Below are 17,759 nucleotides of genomic sequence, written 5' to 3'. Positions count from 1 at the left end.
GCCTATTGCAGTGGTACTATTTCTACTTGAAAGAAGGGAATGATACGGAAATCAAAAAGAGTTTACTTGGGTATGTGTATGGGAGGATTGTAGGCCTGAAGTTCAGATATTTTGCTTTATAGAATATAGGTAGATATGTTCTCTTCTGGTTTCCCCTTCCCTTTATATACCTTGATTTTAATTTTTATCAAGTCTGTCTATCTGGCCTTTGCCGCTGTGGCCCATTGATCTGTCCATCTGTCTGTTACAGTGCATATTGGGTACTTCCAGAAGTATGAATTCAGTGATGCAAAGGACAGGCGGGCTGCAGCAGCAAAGGTAGGACAGAATCATTCCAAAGACAAGTCATTAAAGGACCATTAAGCACACATATGTGAAAGCACATTTTGGCAGCAAGTACCTCATTATTTAAGGGCATACCGTTTATCCTGTAAATCTTGATGACAAGCCCGTTTTTACATGACAAACTTGATATATCTCCTTATAAAGGGCACAGATTTATTATTTTTTAAACCAGAAGCTTTGGCACTTAGGCAACAAAGTAAATTGGTGTTTGCCACTATCTTTAAAAAAAAAAAAAAGTGGTACATAATAGAAGAAATGGTTAAATGGAGGGTGTTAATGTTATTTGCTTGATTCATGGACCTGGTTGGTTTGCAGAAACTATGATGACAGAGGACCCGTTTGTAAAACTGTGGGAGAAAAGGGAGGAAAACTAGATTGATATGGCCATGTATGTATATTTTCTATGTCTGAATCCAGAATATTTTGATGAAAATAGCCTAAATTTTCCAGGTTGTTTAACTTCTGTGAGAAGTTTAAGGATTTCCACTTAAATATTTGTACCATTTGCTTAGATAGTTGCTTAGATTTTGTAATTGCAAAATGATAGCAATTATAATACCAATACCTGGCTTCTTTCCTTTTTAAAATGCTGTGTTAGAATGAGAGAGCAACAGCATTTTTTATACTGAATTCTAAGACTAAATCAGAGGCAAGCTTTAAGAGCTCAGGCAATACAATGCAAATGTTTGAAGAAAAAGAAATGGAAAGCTTACATGTAAGGTGAAGTATGAGGTTGCCTTTTTTTTTTTAAAGATTTTATTTATTTATTTGACAAGACCACAAGTAGGCAGAGAGGCAGGCAGAGAGAGGGGAAAGCAGGCTCCCCGCTGAGCAGAGAGCCCAATGCGGGGCTTGATCCCAGGACCCTGGGGTCATGACCTGAGCTGAAGGCAGAGGCTTTAACCCACTGGGCCACCCAGGTGCTCCAAGGTTGCTTATTTATATTATTCTAGTATTGGCTGACAAAGTGAGATTCTAGGGATAGCTGAATGATACAGATATTTGCGTCATTTGTTGATGTGCTTCTGAAAGGAAGGGGCTATGTTTTTCTAAATAGGTTAATACGGTGCTTTTCAAGGCTTTCCAAATGAAAAGGCAGATATGGGTTTGTATTTGGTTTTCAGTGAAGATTTCTAGATTTTCAAGTAGCCACTGCTTAAATTCTGGCCCAGAAGGCTGAGGTTAGTAGTTAATACTGTAATAAACTGTATACAATAGTGAGGAGAACTAGTGTGTGTTCTTTTAATGTGGAAATGTATTTTGGAGTTTCATTGTATACCATAATAGAGGTTTTTTGAATCAATTGTGTTGAAACAAGTTGCTTTGATGTTTGAGAGAGCCCTTTTTGGGGGGTCTCGGAAACCTTTTTGGTTAACTTTTTTACTTCCCTATTTTCATATTTAGCCCCTTCTTCCAAATGTATTTTATGTATTTCGTGGTCTAAATAGATTGTAAATCATTGTTTACCTTGTATAGTATGGCAATATTAAAATGAGTATTTGTCATAAGTCTATAATTTCTATAAAATTGTCCAATCTAGATCAACATAAAGCAAACAAATTCTGAATTTTAGAGAACTAAGTTCCCCTAATCCTGACTCTGCCACTATTGATGTTTCAGAAACAACTGCTTTTCAGTTTTTTTCCCTTTTAAAGTGGATGTTGGTATCTTTACAAAATTTGGTTGATGTCTTTTTTTTTCCTTTTTTTTTTTTTAAGATTTTATTTATTTATTTGACAGAAATCACAAGTAGGCAGAGAGGCAGGCAAAGAGAGGGGAAGGGAAGCAGGCTCCCTGCCAAGCAGAGAGCGGGATGCAGGGCTTGATTCCAGGACCCTGAGATCATGACTTGAGCCGAAGGCAGAGGCTTTAACCCACTGAGCCACCCAGGCGCCCCTGTACAGTATTTTCTGATATGAACATATCAGTTTGGCATTTTTTCCTCTGTATTGTGTGTCTCCTTCCTATTGTTCCCTTCCTTTTCCTTTCTTGACCTAACCTAACCTTGGAAGTGGACTTGGCTGGACTTTGGGTATAGACATTTACAGGTTCTTTTTTTTTTTTTTAAGATTTTATTTATTTGACAGAGATCTCAAGTAGGCAGACAGGCAGGCAGAGAGAGGGGCGGGGGAAGCAGGCTCCTTGCTGAGCAGAGAACCCAATGCGGGGCTCCATCCCAAGACCCTGGGATCATGACCTGAGCCAAAGGCAGGGGCTTTAACCCACAGAGCCACCCAGATGCCCCAACATATACAGTTTTTGTAAATAAGATGGAATGTTTTCAAGGGTTATTGAGTTTATGAACTGTCATTTTCTTTGCACCTTTGCTGACACTATTAAGACTCTTATAATTTTCATTAGCCTGATAAAATATTGCTTGGTTTAATGGAACTTTTCTCTAAACTGTCTTTTCGTATCCTTACACCTTTTCTTAATGAGTTCTTAATGTATGATTATTACTGTACTTCTTTTCTCCAATTTGTTAATTTGTTTTAAACATGTATGTGGTAACAAATGAAAAAGTTATTATCATCTCCAAATGATTACATTTATAACTTTAATATACCTCTTTCTTTTCCATTGCCTTTTGACATTTTCCTCTTCCTTTCTTCTCTTACCTTTACAGGTGGCACAGAGTGGGTTATCATTTTTATGTTATCAAAGTTCTTTTGGTTTGTGATCATAGCCAAGTATTAATTTGCTCATAGCTTGATTTTTTTTTTGAAGTGATGCTGTTGAACAATGTTTGTTGTTATATGATGGTTCAAGTAGTATATTAGGATTATTACTTTTTTTTTTTTTAACAGGCTTAATGCCAAATGCTCTGGACCTTCCTGAGAACAATGATTCTGGTATCAAGGTCATTTGGATTGTATTTACACTGTCCTGGAGCCCTCTATCCTGCTCTTCTAATCAGGATGCCCTTCCCACTAAGCCTCTTACTGTACTCTTGAGTTGGAGCCTCTGTTTCTTAGATCTGTTTTTTCTTCTTGATTTAATCTCATTTGGTGGGCTGCATCCTTAATTTAACTCCTGTGTAACTTTTCTTATGATATTCGTTGTGGCCCTGATGGTGTCTTTAATTTGCCTTCAAATTTGGTTGCTGGATGGGCTATCTGGGAAAGTCTAGATTGGAATGTTTATGAAAACTGATAAATCTAGTCCCAGTCTGGGTCTCATTTCTTGATGACTTTTTAAAGTTTCAGCCTTTTCTCTTTATCCTTTTATTGTCTGAAGAGATGTGTTAAATGTGAATCTTCTCATTGTGACACTTTAAGCTGGAAGACTTGTGCCCTTCTAAAGCTTTGGGAAATGTATTTATAATACAGCTTTGGTAGTTTTCTTCTCTCTCCTGTCTGGAATTCCTGTTATGATTGTTAAAAACAATGGATAGTGGCTTAAATAATACCAGAAGAAACTGGAAAAAGAATATAAAATGCTTGCCTCAGAGGATTGGAAATCATTAGTGACTGAGATGTGGCAGAGAGGATTGTTAAACCTTGAGGTTATAATTAACTTCTAAAACTGTGCACATACACTAAATTAAAAAATATTTAGACAGGGTGCCTGGGTGGCTCATTGGTTAAGTGTCTGCCTTCGTCTTAGATCGTGATCTTAGGATCCTGAGATCGAGTCCCAGTGTCTGGCTTCCTGCTCATTGCGGGGTCTGCTTATTCCTTCCCCTCTGACCCTCCTTCTGCTCATGCACACATGCACACTTTCTCAAATAAATAAAGTCTTTTTAAAAATATTTAAATGTTTAAACTGTCATCTTTCATCAGTCAGGAAAATTCTACCTTAGTTGATATTCTCTGAACTCTGACACAGAAATATGGAACACTTCTGAATTCGCATGTCATCCTTGCACAGTGCTCGGTGTTGTTTCAGTTTTGTACCTGTGCTGCTGAAGTGAGCACAGAGGATTTTTTAAAAATCCTCTCAGCAAATATATGTAGAAGTGTTCTCAGTCCAGGTATCCATTATAAACCTCACGAAGGGAGGAAGGTTCTAGTTGTATCTGCCACGTGTTTCTTTTTTATGATTCTTAAGTCACTGAGCCTGTGTATTTTGAGAATAATTGGCAGGAGAATGTATTGGAGACATACAGCTAGGTGATAAAACTTTATTTAAATGATACAGCAGTATATATGTGTCTATTTCAAGATCATTTGGCTTTATGGCTACTTCCCGAGCTTGAAAGAGATTTACAGTGGCTTTTTAATAGGGTCTTTCTGAGATACAAATTAAAACTTCTGTACTCCTTTACATAAGCACTATGATTTTCAGAGTCTCACTTATGTTTCTGTTTTACATATTTTAATATATAGAGGGTAAATAAGAAATAGTGAATTGCTAATCAGAATCCTACCACTGATCAATACATATTTTGATTTGCTGTGATGAGAAAGGAGGAAGTACTAGTTCAAATACTGTACTGTTAAAATTTGTTATTAAGAAATAGTTGGGAATTTGTATGTATCTATTTTTTTAAAGTGCTTCCAGAAGAAGAGATAATTATTATACAACACTTAATATTCATTTCACTTTGCAGAAATAATACAATTTGGTATGCCATCTTTAGGTAGTTTGGAGATGGCTAATGGTTGTGTTAAGTGAAGTGCAGTACCTTAAGGTCATTCAAGTGTTTTGGTTGTGTTTGTGGAACATTTTCAGTGTGTGGCACAATAGCTATGTGTAGAATACTAATACTTTGGGCTTGACAATTGGAACCCAGAGGTGAGATTATAAATAGATAGCTAAGAAGATTCTTTTTTTTTTTTTTTTAGATTTTATTTATTTTGAGAGAGAGAGAGACAGAGTGTGACAGGGGAGAGGTCAGAGGGAGAAGCACTCCCCGCCAAGCAGGGATCCCGATGTGGGACTCGATCCTGGGACTCCATGATCCTGGATCATGATCCAGGATCATGACCTGGGCCGAAGGCAGTTGCCCAACCAACTGAGCCACCCAGGCGCCCCGATAACTAAGAAGATTCTTAAATAATTCTCTAACAGTTCTGAATTACTGCAAAAATAGTTAAGTAATATAAGGTGGTCTATATAGAACCTTCATTTATATTTAAATTAGCCCCATTACATCAAAGTAGTTTGGAATTGGTAGTTACTTGGTTCTTGGCCTTTCCTTTTCGTTCTTGAGCTTTTATCTGAAGGATTTTTTTTTTCCCCCTCGAAAGAGTATGCAGGGCTTTTTCCTCCTCAGGAGACAGAAACCTAAGAAAACATTGCCTTGAATGGGGGCCTCATGTAATGGTAAATGTTTAAAACTAGGATTATTTTTGTTGGAGGTGACTTGGCTCTTGATCAGTTAGATGCCGAACCATACATTGCTATGTAAAGATGTCAATTTGTTTTCTGATGTAAGATAGAAGTTTTACCTATCCTTCATAAAAGTGGATCCCTTCTATCCTCCATATAAATGGATCCCTTTCATCACATGCCTTTGTTTGGTTTGCAGCTGAATTTTTACAGAATAAATCAAATAATTACACATAGTGATAGTATCCTTTCTTCTTTTTACAGAAACATTTTAATTATTTTATTAAATTCTGATTAAACTCTTGACATTCTTCTAGAGGTGAAATTTTGACTCTCCAAATTTGAGATGACATGGAAGGAATTGCCTTCATAAAATGCATGTACAAGGGCAAGTCAACAAAGCCAAATTTGAGATGTTATTGATGGTGGTTCTCTAAATGGATTCAGTAACAAGTTTTGGTATGTCAGGATTACATTTGTAGTTCAAATGCATACCTTAGCACAATTTCAAGTATCGTGGATCTACAGAATTCTCTTTGGTCAAAGCTTATCAAGTGTTAAATTTTCATTTTAATTAACCTCCAAGGGGAGTGAGTTAAACTGTGAAATTTTTGCTGAAGTAATCTTCCAAGAAGCATCTCCAGTGGGAAAGGCAAGTGGGAAAGCCGCTTAAGTGACTGAGCCACACAGGCGCCCCTATATTTCAGTTTTTAGTGACTCTTAGTATAAAGTTCTCAACATACTTACATACCTTCTAAGAGAAGAAAAATTCTGTCTGAATTAGACATGATAATTTCTTAAAGAAACCATGTATTTAATTAAATCTAAGGAGAATTTGGAAATGAAACATTTTATGGTTAGTAAAGCTACTTTCTGTAGCTTGTGTCTGCTTGTCAATTTCACGGTGCATATACATCACCTCAGGAACTTTTGAGAGTCTGGTTGAAATGATTCAGTAGATGTGGACCAGGACTTAGGATTCAGAATTTCTAACAGCCTCAGGTGATTGTGATTCCTGTGAACTACAGTTTTAAGAAGCAAGCAACCTTGAACTGTTTACAGTTGATTGTTACAGAAGTAGTACTCTAAATTTCTATTCATATCATCATAAAGTAGGAAAAAACCCACATTTTTTCACCCCATTCCAGACCAGTCCCCAGGAATGGTAACTCCAGAAGAGCTTTAATATAAATACTTCTAAACATTTTATTACATGTTGAGTATATCATAGAACTTTACACAGGTACCAGGGTGTCTCAGTATCTTAAGCATCTATCTGCCTTCTATTCAGGTCATGATTTGAGGGTCCTGGGATGGGGTCTGCTTCTCTCTCCCTCTCTGCTCCTCCCTTCCACTCATATTTCCTTCTCAAATAACTAAAATCTTTTTTTTTCTTTAAAGATTTTTAAAATTTATTTGACAGAAAGCGACACAGCGAGAGAGGAAACACAAGCAGGGGATGTGAGAGAGGGAGAAGCAGGCTTCCCCTGAGCAAGGAGCCCAACACAGAACTCAGTCCCAAGACCCTGGGACCACAACCTGAGCCGAAGGCAGACACCCAATAACTGAGCCACCCAAGTGCCCCTCAAATAAATAAAATCTTCAACAACAACAACAAAATGAACTTTACTTTCTTTTTGTAACTAGAGAATGGAATATTGTACGTTGCTCAGTAACTTTTTTTTTCACTCAGTGATGTCTCGTGAATATTCTTCCATGTCAGTGCAAACAGATTTTTTTCTTTATTGCATAATATTCTAAGTATGGATATGGCATAATTTATAGGCAATTTGCCTTTGGAAAAATGTAGGTTATCTTTGCTTTATTGCTTTTCCAAATAATTTGCGTGTGAAATTTCTTATTCTTCCCCTTCTATACTTAACCTGTCTTTAAAAAGTATTTTATTTATTTGACAGAAAGCACAAGCAGGGGGAGTGGCAGGGGGAGAGGCAGGGAGAGATGGAGCCTGATGCCAGGTAGGACCCTGTGATTGTGACCTGAGCCGAAGGTAGATGCCTAACTGACTGAGCCACCCAGGTGGCCCCCCTTCTACACATACATATTTCTGCAGAGTAGGTTTCTGGAAATGGAATCTTTAGATCCTGTCTTAGGTCATGTGCATTTTTAATTTTGATCTGTTCTGCCAAACTACTCTCAAAAGTTGCACTTCACTAACATGAAATATTTCCCTTCCTTTTTCCCTGGATATTGTAAACTTTTAAGATCTTAGTCATTGTGGCAGATTAAAAATACTTGTTGTAATTAAGGAGATTGAATATTTTTTTTTTTCAGCCAGTTGTATTCTTAGAATTCATAAACCATCCATTTGTGTTGGATTGTTTTTTTATAGACTTGTATGTTTGCTTATTTACTGTTTATTGTAGGTGTTGCAAATACTTCTTTCTATACAGAAGTTTTTATATTTTATGGCTTTTGGGTTTCTGATATTAAGGCATTACCAAGCAAGTGTCTATAAGATTTGGTGGATTATCAGCAGCTTTGGAGGAGCTTGTAGATTAAACTAGATGGAAAACCTACTATAAAAATGAGGCCATTCCTATCAAAAGAAATGAAATCTTGCCATTTGTGACGACGTGGATGGACCTGGAGGGTATTATGCTTAGTGAAATAAGTCAGTCAGAGAAAGACAACTATCATATGATCTCCCTGAAATGAGGAAGGGGAGATGCAACGTGGGGGTTTTGGGGGTAGGAAATGAATAAATGAAACAAGATGGGATCGGGAGGGAGACAAACCATAAGAGACTCTTAATCTCACAAAACAAACTGAGGGTTGCCCCGGGGAGGAGGGTAGGGAAAGGATGGTGGGGTTATGGACATTGGGGAGGGTATGTGCTATGGTAAGTGCTGTGAAGTGTGTAAACCTGGCGATTCACAGACCTGTACCCCTGGGGCTAATAATACATTATATGTTAATTAAAAAAATTAAAAAAAAAATTTTTAAATGAGGCCATTCTTTTTTTTTTTTAAGTTTTTATTTAATTTCCAGTAGAGTTCATGTACAGTGTTACATTAGTTTCAGGTGTACAGTGTACGGATTCGGTACTTACATACATCACCTGGTGCTCATCACAATGAGTGCCCTCCTTAATCCCTATCACCTATGTCACCCGTCCTCCTGCCTCCTCCCCACTGAAAACCATCAATTTGTTCTCCATAGTTAAGAGTCTTTTTTTTGGTTTGCCTCTCTCCCTATTTATTTCTTTTGCTTGTTTGTTTTGTTTCTTAAATTCCACATATGAGTGAAGTCATATACAGTATTTGTCTTTTTCTGACTTACTTTGCTTAGCATAGTACTGTCTAGCTTCATTCATGTCATTGCAAATGGCAAGATTTCATTCTTTTTTTATGAGCCCATTTTTTTTGTAGGAAATTTGTCAAATTGAGTGTTGAGATGGAATGTATAACCTGTTTAATTCCATTGCAGATCAAATTCTGAGATAAATGAAGAGCTAGGCTCTGAGGCCTTTCTGTGTATGTTCATTAGGTTAAAAAGTGGTTTTTTGCTGTTTCATCTTAGACTACTCTTTTATGAAACCTATTCATTTAATATTGAGCTTTCTCCTAAAATAAGAAAGTTGTGTATTGAGACCTTTCAAAAAATAGTTGGGTCCCCACAATACTAATCATAGGAGTGTCATTCAGTAACTTGGTTAATTCTACCAGGAGATCCTGTCACGTTCTTTTATTTTTATTTATTTATTTATTCATTTATTTATTTTTGTCACACTCTTTTAAATGTGGGCATCTGTATACATGTGTATACATATGTATACATGTGAATACATACATCTAGATATGTAGTTCTTCACTTTGGCTATGTAATGGAATTGCCAGGGAGCTTTCAAAAAACTGGTAATGCCCAGGTTCTTTCATCACTTTGTCCTCTGATGTATTTAGTGTAGGGTGTGGCCTCCACATTGGGTTTTTTAAAGTTCCTTATATGATTCTAATGTGCTACCAAAGTTGAGAACTGTTTGATCAAAGAATGGAGGATGACGGTGCATTGATATTAAGGCATCAGCTGGGAGAGTTGGCATATTCACACCCACTTTCTTTTTTTTTTTTTTTTAAGATTTTATATATTTATTTGACAGAGAGAGAGATCACAAGTAAGCAAAGAAGGAGGCAGAGAAAGAGTGAGGAAGCAGGTTCCCCACTGAGCAGAGAACCCGATGTGGGGCTTGATCCCAGGACTGGGAATCATGACCTGAGTTGAAGGCAGAGGCTTAACCCACTGAGCCACCCAGGCACCCCTTCATACCCACTTTTTACAACAGAACTTTGTAGATACTTTCAAACCATATACTGCTGCTATAACCTTAGAATATAGTTTTCTTCAGATTACTGCAGTATTACACTGCTAGGTCATAATGAGTCTGCTTAAGATTCTCTTTCTCCCTCTGCCTCTACCCTTCCCTCCCAACCCTGGCACGTGTGTACTCTTTCCAAAATAAATACATCTTTAAAAAAAAAACAGGGGCCCCTGTGTGGCTCAGTGGATTAAGTCTCTGCCTTCTGCTCAGGTCATGATCTCAGGGCCCTGGGATCAGGCCCCGCATTGGTCTCTCTGCTCAGCAAGGAGCCTGCTTCCCCCCACTTCTCTCTGCCTGCCTCTCTGCCTACTTGTGATCTCTCTCTCTCTCTCTCTCTCTCTGTGTCAAATAAATAAATAAATACATAATCTTAAAAAAAAAAAAGTTGGCTTTCTAAAAAAACAAACAAAAAAAAACCCCTTTCAATCAGAATTGCTATGGCGAAGTCCAAGCATTGGTATTTTTCAAGTTCCTCAGGAGATTTTAATATGTAACCCAAATGAGGGACTGTAGTTTTAGAGTTTACCACTGGAAAATATGTGAGATTTCAGATTGTTTTATTGCCCTAAAAGTTAAATGCTGCTGCTAGTACTAATTTTCTAATTATATTGATTTTGCTCGTTAACTTTTTATATCTTTTTGTATCTTTAAGAAATGAGAACCGCCAATAAAAGTAGGATGAAAAGTTATTTCAGCCAAGAGCTTGAATTGACTTTCTACTCAACTAATCAAGAATTTTAGTAGCATACATAGGTGATATCTCTCCCTTGATTGGGCCCCAGCCTAAAGTAGTTAAATCAGAATCTTTAAGGGTGGTGTTACAATATAAATTTTTAGAAAATTTTCCTACTATTCAGATTCTATTAACCTTATTTCATCATGGGTCAAATGACTTAATCTTTCTAACTTCATCTGTAAAATGTAAATAATGCCTACCTTGTATAAAGTGTTGCTGTGAAGATTAAATGAAATATGATGTGTTTAGAGTGCCTGGCACTGAATAATTTCGTGTCTGTGTTCCTTCTATTCAGCATCGTTCTTTTGACACTTACTGTACTTTAAATAGAACTCCATTATAGATGCTCCAGTGTAGGTTAAATTACTTTTACAACTTAATATTTTAAATTTATATATTAATTTCTATTAAATTTATACTTTTGGGTGTACAGTTTCATTAATTTTGACCAGGGCCTGGTGTTCTGTATTTGCTACCACAATCAACATACAGAACAGTTCCATAATGGCCGCCTTAAAAATTCCTTCCTGCTACTCCATTTGTTTAAACCCTCCCCTGGCAACCAGGAATTTATACACCATTCCTGTGGTTTTGTTTGGAATTGTACAATATGTAGCCTATTGAATCTGGCTTCTTTCACTTAGAATTTGCATTTGAGATTCATTCATATTTTATGTATCAATAGTTCTTTTGCTGAGTAGTATTCCATTGTGGATGTACCACAGTTTCTTTCTTTCTTTTTTTTTTTTCATTCCTTTTAAAAAATTTTTTTAAATTTTTTAATTAACTTATAATGTATTATTAGCCCCAGGCGTACAGGTCTGTTTTGGTTTTTGGTCCGAGAATATCTTTGTCTTCATTCCTGAACTATACTTTCACTGAATATAGAATTCTAGGCTGACAGCTTTTAGTATTATCCCACAGGGCCCTGAGACACTGGTGTGTTTTGTTTTGTTAAGATTTTATTTATTTATTTGACAGAGAGAGTGAGAGCACAAGCAGGGGGGAGCAGTAGAGGGAGAGGGAGAAGCAGGCTCTCCACTGAGCAAGGAGCCTGATGCGGGGCTCCATCCCAGGAACCTGGGATCATGACCTGAGCCAAAGGCAACCCGTTTAACCAACTAAGCCACACAGGCACCTCGAGAGACTGTTCTTTTTTTTTTTTTTTCCAAGATTTTATTTATCTGTCAGAGAGTGAGAGAGCACAGGCAGGCAGAGTGGCAGGCAGAGGCAGAGGGAGAAAGCAGGCTCCCTGCCAAGAAAGGAGCCCAGTGTGGAACTGGATCCCGGGACACTGGGATCATGACCTGAGCTGAAGGCAGCTGCTTAACCAACTGAGCCACCCAAGCGCTGCAAGAGACTGTTCTTTTAAAAACAAAACAGAAAAGATAGTTTTTCTGTTGTTAAGTTTGGGTATTTTTTATTGCTATATCTTCAACTTCGGTGTCTTCTTTGTCACCTCCTTTCTGCTACTGAGCCTGTCCAGTAACCTTTGTGTTTTTTAGTTCTAAAATTTCCATTTGGTTCTTTTTCCATTTTAAGGTGTCCATTCTCACCTAATGGATCATTTTTTTTTTTTAAGATTTTATTTATTTATTTGACAGAGATCACAAGTAGGCAGAGAGGCAGGCAGAGAGGGAGGAGAAAGCAGGCTCTCCATGGAGCAGAGAGCCCAATGCGGGGCTTGATCCCAGGACCCTGGGATCATGACCTGAGCCCGAAGGCAGAGGTTTTAACCCACTGAGCCACCCAGGTGCCCCTGGATCATGTTTTTAATAGTTGCTTTAAACTTTTGTACTTCTGATATCTAGGTCATCTTGGGGTTGGCATTCTATTAATTACCTTCTCCCTTGAGGATTGGTCGGATTTTTGTTGTTCTTGCAGTATATGTTAATTTTTGGATTCTGTCCTGGATATTGAATATTGTGAGATTCTGCCTCCTGTTAAATCCTTCAGAGGTGGGCGCCTGGGTGGCTCAGTGGGTTAAAGCCGCTGCCTTCGGCTCAGGTCATGATCCCGGCATCCTGGGATCGAGCCCCACATCGGGCTCTCTGCCTACTTGTGATCTGTCTGTCAAATAAATAAATAAAATCTTAAAAAAAAAAAATCCTTCAGAGGTGAGGATTTTTTGTTTCAGTAAACAGGTCAATCCAGTTAGGTTATAACTTCATATTCTTTCTCACTTTATTTAGGTAGTGGTTCCATTATCTGTTCGGTTTTCAAAGCCTTTGCTGTGTTGAGTTGCCCTTCCATTCCTTCCCACTTAGATTGATCTAGGACTTGGGCAGGGATTTATATTATAGTGGTAGTCTAAAAGCCTCTCCTGTACTTTAGCTGAGTTCCACATGTGCATAGCTTGCAGGTGAGCCCAGGTTCATAAGCAGAATTAGGGGTCTACTCCTCCATCTTTTTCTTCTCAGCAGTTTCCCCTGTACTTTCTGACTCCCAGAGACCCTTTTCTTCATTCCTCTAGCCAGAAGCATGGCTTAGTTTGTTACCTGTCATGCCTTGACAAGGTGAAGGGGCAAGAGAGAAAAGAATATGGATCCCCCCAAATCTTTTTCACAACAGGGGCCCTCTTCCTGATTCTTCTATTCAGAGCAATGGATTTTCTCTTGTCATTCTGCAGCAGTGTAGTTTTATGGCTATGGCGGGCCTCAGGCAGGACCTAGAGAAACAGGAGAGAAAGAAAAAAAAAATAAGTATTTTCCTTACATTGTTAGGAGCCTTTTGCCATAATTCTCTAGCAGAAAAGACTCTCTCCTTTCAGTGTTAGCTGCTCATGCCTGTGCAGCAGTTTCCCTATATGGCCCACTCCAAAGCCAGGAAATAAAAGATAAAAAACAGGATACCCACCATCACCTTATTTATTGTTTTTCACTTCTCTCCCCAATCTGCCTGCTGTTGAAGGGTATTTTGTCCAGTTTTTAGTTGTAATCAGTGAGAGAGCGAGCCACTGCAATGAGCTTATTACTCTGTCTTGGCCAGGACCAGAAGTCAGTTTATTTTATTTTTAGATAAATTAACATTATTGGTGTATGACTATATGACTGAATATACCCATTTTTAAGTGTGTAGTTTGTTTTGAGAAGTGTTTTCCCTCATCTAACCAACTGTCACATTCAAGAAATAGAACATTCCCAGAAAGCTCCCTTGTGTTTCTTAGCTTTCTGCCATCCCTTCATCCTGTCTTGATTCACCCTTTACTACTAGTCATTAAACATATGACTAGTAGTAAAATGAGATCTTTAATATTCCTTTACGTTCTACTACGTGGAATAAATGAAAGAATACTAGATTCAGATTGTCATAGGCTAAAATTCACAACTTTTCCACTTAACTAACTGGATAATATTGGGTAATTTTTATAACCTCCAAAGAGTCTCATCATGGTTTTCTCATATTTAAAATGACAGGTAAGTGCTCTCTTACAGAGAGCTTTGAGAATTAAGTGGGGGTATATAAAGTACCTCATATAGGGCTTGGCATATGGTAGATTCACAGTATGTGTTATTCTCCCATTACATTTCCTTATATGCAGTGCGCATTAAGCCAGCTACATTGAAATAGTGCCCCCAATATAATTATTTAGTTTGTATTGTGAAATATCTGCTGCCCCATAGCATTGACCCAGGCAGAATATAAGTATTTTGGCATTATCATGCCACTGTGGTTGAGATGAATTTTTTCAGTCTATCCTATTAGGGAAAACTTTGGAGCATCTACCTTTGATGTAATATGTACCTCAGGCACATATACCTACACAGCAATTTTTGAAGGATGAGATACAAAAATAGAAAATTTGTCCTGTTTCTTCATCTGGGAGACTGCTGGTCTGATTTTCTGATCCCTTGGATCACGATCACATTTGAGGATGCCCTACCCCAAACCTATTAAGTAGAACCATATGTGGGTGTGGATCCTAGTAGTCTGTGTTTTAACTGAACTTTCCATAATAATTTGATGCTGGAACTCAAGCACAGAAAAGAGACTACAGCAACATCACAGGGCATTAGAGAGCATTTGTCCTCTTCTCCTGTTTTTCTGTGTGCAAGCTGAGACTTAAGCAACTCCTGAAATATTTTCCCCAAGCACTCTACTCTGTCTAGTGGTAGAGAACACAGTGTATTTGGGTGCCACAGAGTTATAGGTCACACAGTTCTCATGGGCTCTACTAATTGATAGGATTATTGCCTTTATTTTACATACTAAACCTAAATGAATAATTATTTCAATTGCAGGCAGATCCTGTTGTGAAAACCTGTTTCCAAACAGGGTTGGGTTGGGGCAGTTGGGGTGTTAATAAATTGTTGAATCATATTTCTGAGAAAGAGCTGGGCAAAACACTGTGTATATTCTGCACAAATAAACATAAAATAGGATCAGTTAATAGGGTTTTTTTGTTTGGTTGGTTGGTTTTACATATTAACTCTTGTAAAGCGATGATGTCTGTCGAATGCTATGTTAAAGGAGAATTCCTAAGGGGGTCTGGGCCCAAGAAGCAAGGATAGCTAAATGGATTAGCAAAATGTGTCTAGAGTGGGTGAATGAAAGTTAACATTACCTACAGCTTTGGATTTTGGGGAGGGGTATTGAATGTAGGTGAATTTTTCTATGACAAATTGTATTGTTTCATGATATTTTTATGCAAGATAATTTTTTAATTAAATCAGTTGTTAACTGTGTTCTCACTATGGTGATACAGAAGTAGTTTTATGCAGAGATCTTTTTGAAATGTTATTTGATGTAGTAAAATTATGTGTGACCTACAAATAAGCAGATTCAAGTTTGAGTTCCACCTCTGACATCGTAACTAGCATTTTAGGTTAAAATTCTGTACCCAGATAGTAACCTGACTAGTTTGATGGGAAATGGAAATAAATATTAATAAAAATAAATGACAGCACTAAACAATAGGACAGTCAGTTTTGGGTTTATTTCATGCTGTTAGCCTTTCCTTCTAGAACTGAAACAGTAGCCTCTGATTATACTCTCTAAATTATTACCCAATACAAATATTTTGTCTTTTTCATTAAATATCTCTGAAGGACCTTATGACTTATAAATGGTTTAGACTCATTTGAACTATTGAATACATGAAGTATTAGAAATTTTATTGATTAGAAATTTTGTTAACAGAGTGACAGTATGCTAAATCTTAATTGTAAAAGAGTTCATTTAAATTAGTGCTTGATTTAATACAGCAGGTTTTCATTAGATTTCTTTTTGGCTTATTTAAAAATTTTTTTTTATTCAGTTGGCTGGCATATGGTACTATATCATTAGTTTTGATGTAGTGTTCAGTGATTCGTTAGTTGCGTATAACACCCAGTGCTCATCACCGCACGTGCCCACCCAGTTACCCCATCCTCCCACCCTCCCTTCCTTCTGTAACCCTCAGTTCGGTTCCCGGATTCCAGAGTCTCTCATGGTTTCTCTCCCTCTCTGATTTTTTCCCATTCAGTTTTCCCTCCCTTCCCTTGTGGTCCTCTGCGCTATTCCTTATGTTCCACATATGAGTGAAACCATATGATAATTGTCTTTCTCTGCTTGACTTATTTAGTTAGCATAATCCCCTCCAGTTCCATCCATGTCGATGCAAATGGTGGGTATTATACTTTCTGATGGCTGAGTAATATCCCATTGTATATATGAACCACATCTTCCTTATCCATTCTTTTTGGCTTATTTTGAATTCCGCTTTAGAATCCTATAGAAATCTGACAAATTAGTATGGCAAACTATTTTTAAATAGTCTTGATCTTAAAATTAAATTTTATATTTTTCTTTGTAGAATAAAGAAATATCTTAGGAAAGGAAATTTGGGTGGGATGAAATTAAATTCAACCTAAAATTCACTAAATGTTAATGAAGTACTATTACCTTAAAATAACTTTTTCTCCCCCCTTCTTTAGAATCCAGCAACTATCACAAGAATACTCCTTAGCCACTTCAATTGGGATAAAGAGAAGCTAATGGAAAGGTAAGGAACTATATTGTCAGCTTTGTACTTACAAATAACACAGAAAGCCTGTTGAACTGAATTTACAAGAAGCAAATAAGGAATTGATTTATAGACCGGTATGTGAAAAAAACCAGTGTGCAAGTAGTATGCGCTTTAATTTCTTGTATTCCTCATCTGTAAATTTTGCAATAAACTTAATGTTACGGGAACTCAGGCTTAGTGTTCCTTTTATTTTGGAGCTAAGGTGGGGGCTCTACTTCAAAATTACATCATCTTGAGTACCGAGAACTAAAAATGTGTCTTGAAAAACTGGTCGAGGGGCACCTGGCTGGCTCAGTTGATGGAAAATGTAGCTCTTGATCTCAGGGTCCTGAGTTCAAGCCCCACGTTGGGTGTCGAGCCTACTTCAAAGAAGAAGATAAAATACATTTTAAAAAGCAATTGATATAGTCTTCAAACATATGAATAATATCTTCCATTAATTACTGAAAATTTTCTTGCCCATAAAACTTTATTTTAAGCATATTAATGACATTTATTCAGTAAAAATAAGTTACTCAGGGTATCCTGACCATCAAAGTAGCTGTTTGGACTTGTTCTCTGATTTCAAGCAAGGTTATATCCCATTGAGTATTTTTAAATATTCCATTGAGTATTTTCTCTCTAAAAATGTTTCTAGTTCTAAAAGGGAAGAAATTACAGGACTAGTGAAGGACAATATTAATGCAGTTCTTAACTTTTTTCTTCCTTAGATTTTGGTAGGATGACAGCCTATATTTATTCTACCAGCCATATTCTTCAGTCTAAAATTAGCAATCCCAATTTTAATAAATAATTAACACTGGTTGTTGGGAATTGAGAACCCAAATATTATGAGAAATAAATGGAAAATACTTCCCATTTGATTTTAAAGTTGAAAGAAGTTTGGAAAACATATATTAAATAATACCAAGAACATTGCTCAATTTATTTTTTAAAGATTTTATGTATTCGTCAGAGAGAGAGAGATCACAAGCAAGGGGAGCAGCAGGCAGAGGGAGAAGCAGACTGTGGGATCGTGACCTGAGCCAAAGGCAGACAGTTAACTAGCTGAGCCACCCACG

At 37.2% G+C, this 17,759-nt stretch overlaps 1 protein-coding gene across 1 annotated transcript in view; it reads left to right on the top strand.

The window, feature by feature from the left end:
- Nucleotides 1-17,759, top strand: part of ARIH1 (ariadne RBR E3 ubiquitin protein ligase 1) — a 115,868-nt gene that overhangs the window by 29,143 nt on the left and 68,966 nt on the right. Inside the window, exon 2 of the mRNA XM_080808747.1 lies at nt 16,607-16,674. Coding sequence (XP_080664873.1) covers nt 16,607-16,674 — 68 coding nt within the window. The remainder of the gene's footprint in view (nt 1-16,606; nt 16,675-17,759) is intronic.

This window comes from Martes martes, assembly GCF_963455335.1.
Source record: "Martes martes genome assembly, chromosome: 7".
Taxonomy (NCBI): domain Eukaryota; kingdom Metazoa; phylum Chordata; class Mammalia; order Carnivora; family Mustelidae; genus Martes; species Martes martes.
This window is presented reverse-complemented; position numbering and strand designations above follow the sequence as displayed.